Here is a 6000-nt window from a genome sequence, read left to right as displayed (position 1 = left end):
TTGGGTAGGAAAATTTTTCTGTAACGATCCTTGTGACAGCGGAGCTGAATGACTCTGTTCGAAAAGGGTGCTCCGCTTTTATTATTCAGTAAGTCATGGAGAGGATGTACCTGATTGTCCATGATCAATAACAGTTTGTTAGTGACCTCCTCTCCATTACTAACTCAAAAGAGTCCGGGTTGTAGCCAAGGGCAGATCCAACCTTTTTGATGAGCTTATTTATTCTTTTTGCATCACCAGCACCGATGCCGCTCCCCCAACATAAAACCGCAAAGAAGACTGCAACTGCAACTACAGAAAACTCGCTACAACAGACTGGTAAAAGATCTCCAACATCCTGCTGCACACACTGAAGGAGCTCAGCTTCCTTAGAAAATGGTCTGCTTATTCCCCTCTTGTAAACAGCCTTAGTGTTAGTTTCCCAGTCAAGTGCGTTGTCGAGGTGAACACCCAGGTATACGTACTCCACCACCGCAACTTCTTCTCCCAGAATGTATACATGACTCATGAAGTCGATAGCATCTTCTAACCCAGTCCTAATGCCTTTCACCGGGCGACCCTCCTCGTCCGAACGCGTCTTCCCCCTTCTCTTTATTTCTTGCCAGAATCCACTCCATACTATCGCTTAACTCCCTAGCTGAACCGAAGCATAAAAGCCAGGACCAACACAGCTTCTTCCACCAGGCCATCAGACTGCTTAACTCATGCTGACATAACTATACTTCTATCTCATATTGACTATCCTGTTGTACATACTATTTACTGTATTATAAATTACTATAAGTTGCACATTTAGACGGAGACGTAAAGATTTTTTACGTCTCATGTATATTAAGGATGCAAGTAATAGTCAATTCAATTACAATACAGCCACAATACAACTGGTTCAAACCACCAGCCCTCTTGCCCCTTCCAACTCTGAGACTCTCCCACCAACCCAACTCCACCTCAGTCGAAAATCTCGAAGTCAACGTCGAGAGCCCACCTCCTTCCTTAATGATTCCCCCTTCTCCATCGCTTTACCACCTATCATTCCTCAGCTTCCTATTTCATTCCCTTCCACCGCCACCAACCCCCCCCCCCCCCCCGCGCTTCTTATTCAGGCTTATAACCCCCCCTTTCAATTTTTATGAAGGGTCTCCACTGGAAGCGTCGACTGTTTATAGACGCTGCCGGATCTGGTGAGTCCCTCCAGCATTGTGTGCGTGTTTTGCTGGGGATTTTCAGCTTTTGAAGAATCCCCCGCGTTGGGTTCGGTCGGCCAGTTCCCGCGTTCACTCAACCGAGACGGAAGCCTGGCCCCACCTGTCAGTCATCGTCGAGGCGCGCTGCGCATTGGGCGTGAGGGGCGGGGGCGGGGCCTGAGCCCGGGGTGACGCCGGCGTTTCGCGCTCGCAAGTGGTGCCAAGGGAGCGGGCTTTCGGGTGAAAATCAGGTTTAATATCACTGGCATATGTCGTGAAATGTGTTGTTTTTGTGACAATAGTACGTTACACTACATAATAATAAAATATAAATTACAATAAGTATATTTAAAATAAATAAGTAGTGCAAAAAATACTGAGGGAAAGGACAGGAGTGTCGTTTAATGATGCACAGCCCTCAATGTCCTTACGGTAGGCCTACCACTCTTGACCTTAGCTAGTTTAGCTCCTGTAGGCCTGTCCCTGCGCTGGTGCCAATTGACTGAAGCCGCTTTGCTGTTGACCGCTTTATTCAGAACACGGTTATCATTGAGACCGTCTTCTAACTGCATTTCATGACGAATTTCAACATTTATGGCTTCCCCTGTGCATTTTGCCGCCCATTCTTCGAAAGGCTTATTGTTTCTGGCTGGGTTTGGATTAGTGGAGATGGGACAAGGCAGAAGAATAGTTTTATTAGGTATTGCTGAAACACGGGTACTCGTTAATTTACCTACCGAGTTTTCAGGTTTGCCACTTTAAAAAATAAACAACCCTTGCATGTTTCTAGAAAGTAAACATAGCGAATTTGGTAAATTGAAGTCTAAGCAGTAGCAAATCTTGATTTTAAACATCTTAGAATTAGTTTTTACACTTGCACCATGACATTTTTGATTTTTTATCAAAGTCAAGTTGGATATGGATGGGAAATAGTTATGTAGATGGTGTACATGAATTGTTGGTTCAGAGGGATTATACACTCAGCTGGCCTTTTACAGACAGTTGGAGGCTTGTAAGAAGTTGTAATTAAATCATATATGGTGGATTTTGATTAATTGGGATATATAGGGACCAGTACATTTTGGCCCAATTAAACTAGCTGCTCTAATTATCCGAAGTTTTGTTGAATTAATTAAAAAAGTATAGAAAACCAAACTGGGTAAAAAATTATGTATTTAAGTAAAATGCATAGCAAATTAAAACACTGCCAATACTTCTACAGTACTATAAAACTGTAGCTCCTAATAGTTATTGACAGAAGAATTCATCCAGAGTATACTAATGGTGTTGTTTTGAATGACTGTAAAAGAACAAAATACTCAGACATCTAGTGCACATAATGGATTGCCTTCAGGCAATGGTCTTGATTATTGTATCCTCCAACTATTCATTTTCATTATAACAATCAAGATTATTGTTGATACCTTCAAATTCTTTATAGTTTCTAACTTGTTGAAGTAGTGCAATTGTTTCATTTTCACCCCCAGCCATTTCTGGCATCTCCAAGCCTGAATACTTGAAACCATGGTGAAACAGTTCTGAATTGTCTAACTAATTACTTCTCACCAACTATCAGTGATTAAAATCACACAGCTGACACTATTTAAAAACTGTTTGCTCCAATCATAGTGTAGTATTTAACGGCCACACAAGTGCCCATGACTTAAGCTAGTTCGGCAACAGTCTCCTGTCCCAATTGAGCTGCATAGTGTCCCAAATAAACAAAGGAAATCCCTGCTATTTTCTCGATTTTTGTTTTTTCAGAGTTGTCCCAAATAAGCAACTACCCAATTAACAGGAATCCACTGGATATTTTGAAGAAATATGTGGGAGGGAAGTTCAAATGAAATGATGTTTTCCAGTTCTAGGTTAGAAAATCCATATATCACTTATTCTGATTGTGTTACTTCCCTTTATTATTCAATGCATATCTATGAGGAGGAAGCTGTATATATCTTCATTTTTGAAATATTGGTCATGTTGGTCTAAATCATTTTGGCATAAGAAAAACTGACTAGATTAGGGAATGGAGTAACAAAAAAATGCTAGAGGTATTCAGCAGGTCAGGCAGCATCTATGGAGGGAAATAATCAACATTTTGAATTAAGACTCTTCATCTGGACTCAAATTTCTATAATGTAGGGAATGGGTCTGGGAGAACCATCAGTATTTGCCTTTACAGAAATCTACCCAACTTCCAAAAAGAAAGGGAAAAACTGAGAATGTGTAATTTGTTCCTCAGCCTCTGCACCATTAAAAAAATGAGGGGAAAATGCAGAATTTTATAGAGTATTTTGATTGACAGTGATGCAGTGTATTTGATATAACAGTTATGAAGTCTTGTTCTGAAATTTCATTCCATTCTTTTCTTTGGTGTTCAAGTAACACTGGACTTTGTAGTATTTGTAGTTCATTATGTTTTATCTCTAATAATAATTGTCAAATGAAGTAGTTTATTTTATGTAAATATGTATTTTAAGTTCCTTAAAATGTCAGGTTTTTTAAAAATACTCTTACAGGAAGTTGTACCGATGGAGCATTCAGCCAAACTAGAAAAAAATAAGCGATCTATCTGCTACCAAATAATAATAATTGACAATTATCAAAAGGCCATTACCAATGATGTGGTACAGCTGTTGGAATGGGTACGTTGCAGTAGGTTTGTATGTTTTGAGCACCTATAGATTATCAAAGAATCAAACATGTTTAACTTGAGCTTTTATTTGTATCTTAAATCAAAATTCTGTACATTCCCCATATTGTTTCATGTTAAAATATGTTAAGATTGTGAATATTGTTTGTACTTTTGGTATTTGTATTTAAATTGAGACTCTTATTGTTATCTTTGGAATTCAGCAATGCTTAAACTTTGTGTTGTAGTTCTAATATATTGATGTGTTTTGGTGTCAATATTAGTCTACTATTCTTGAGTACTATTTATGGATGTTTTATTCTATCAAATGTACTATATAATTGCAAGTTGATCTTAATTAAAACTAATTTTGTCGGAAAAACATTTTTATGCAGGTCAGAGTGAATATTCAGAACATTCCCATGATTGATGAAGATTTTTGTGAAAATTATGAAGCTCTCTATGATCAACTAATTCAACTGCACAGGTCAAGCAAGGAATTATACAAAATGCTGCAAAAAACCAAAGCAGGTAAATCATTAGTAGGAAATCTCATGGTTAAGACATGTTACTCTAATCTTGTGTGGTTGTCTTTCTTTTGGCCATCTTTGGTCTTTTTGCTTGTTGGTGTAGAACACTATATGATGCAATTCTCTGGCTACAAATTGGTAAAGAACAGTGAAATTTATTTTGCACATTGTTACAAATCATATTTCCAAATACAGAAAGATTTTAAAAGTTAGGGGAAAATTAGTCTTTCATGTTTATCAAGATGAACAACGGATCCCAGCTTATTTTTGAAGAAGTCCTAGCAAAGTGCAAAACCTTGCATTTAGTTGCATTAAATTCCATCTGCCATTTTTTCCCCATTTTCCAGTTGATGAAGATCCTTCTGCAAGCCATGATAGTTTTTCTCACTGTCCACTACACCCCCAATCTTGGTGTCATCCACAAATTTGCTGATCTAGTTAACCACATGATCATCTAGATCATTGATATAGATGATCAAAAACAAAGGACCCACCACTGATCCCAGTGGCACACCACTAGTTACAGGCCTCCATTCAGAGAGGCAGCCCTCTTAAACCACTCTGTAGCTTCTCCTACAAAGCCAATGTCTAATCCAATTTATTACCTCATCCTGAATGCTGAGTGCCCAACTCACTTGCCCAGATGCAGGACCTTGTCAAAGGCCTTGCCAAGGTCCATACAGACAACATCCACTGCCTTGCTTTCATTCACTTTCCTGGTATTTTCCTCGAAAAACTCAATAAGATTGGTTAGACATGACCTACCACACATGAAGCCATGCTGACTATCCTTAATCAGTCCATGCCTATCCAAATATTTATATATCCGGTCTCTTAGAATACCTTCCTGTAACTTTCCCACAACTGATGGCAGACTCAGCAGCCTGTAATTTCCTGGTTTCTGTTTAGAGCCTTTTTTAAACAGCAGGGCAACATTGGCTATCCTCCAATCCTCTGGTACCTCTCCTGTTGCTAAGGATGTTTTAAATATCTTTGCTAGGACCCCAGCAATTTCTGCACTTGCCTTCCGTAGGGTCCAAGGGAACACCTTGTCAGGCCCAGGGGATTTATCCACCCTGAGTTACCTCAAGGTAGCAAACACCTCCTCCTCTAATCTGTACAGGGTCCATGAAGTTGATGCCGCATTGCCTTACTTCCATATACTCTGTATACATCTCCTGAGTAAATACAGATGCAAAGAATTCACTTAAAGTCTCCTCCATCTGTTTTTGGTTCTACGAGTGTATTACCATCCTGGTCTTCCAGAGGACCAACTGTGTCCCTTGCAATCCTTAACATATCTGTAGAATCCCTTAGGATTCTCCTTTACCTTGCCTGCTAGAGCAACCATATTTTCTTCTAGCTTTCCTGATTTCTTTCTTAAGTGTTCTCTTGTATTTCTTGTACTCCATAAGTACCTCATTTGCTCCTACTTACCTATACCTGCTATGCACCTCCTTTTTTCCCTTAACTAGGGTCTCAGTATCTCCTGAAAGCCAAGGGTCCCTGCACTTGTTATCCTTACCTTTTATTCTGAAAGGCACATACGAGTTTGGTACTCAAAAATTTCATTTTTGAAGGCTTCCCACTTTCAAGTACGCCTTTGCCAGAAAGCAGCCTGTCCAAATCTACACTTGCCGGATCATTTCTGATT

At 39.4% G+C, this 6000-nt stretch overlaps 1 protein-coding gene across 1 annotated transcript in view; it reads left to right on the top strand.

The window, feature by feature from the left end:
• The first annotated feature begins 1390 nt into the window (after window positions 1-1390).
• The window catches only part of LOC140735033 (uncharacterized), a 71361-nt gene continuing 66751 nt past the window's right edge, over window positions 1391-6000 (top strand). Inside the window, exons 1-3 of the mRNA XM_073059863.1 lie at window positions 1391-1485; window positions 3704-3829; window positions 4212-4347. Coding sequence (XP_072915964.1) covers window positions 3716-3829; window positions 4212-4347 — 250 coding nt within the window. The 5' untranslated portion in view covers window positions 1391-1485; window positions 3704-3715. The remainder of the gene's footprint in view (window positions 1486-3703; window positions 3830-4211; window positions 4348-6000) is intronic.

The sequence above is a fragment of the Hemitrygon akajei genome, chromosome 10 (assembly GCF_048418815.1).
Source record: "Hemitrygon akajei chromosome 10, sHemAka1.3, whole genome shotgun sequence".
Classification (NCBI taxonomy): Eukaryota; Metazoa; Chordata; class Chondrichthyes; order Myliobatiformes; family Dasyatidae; genus Hemitrygon; species Hemitrygon akajei.
Note: the sequence above shows the minus strand (reverse complement) of the source record. Positions and strands in the feature narration are given on the sequence as shown.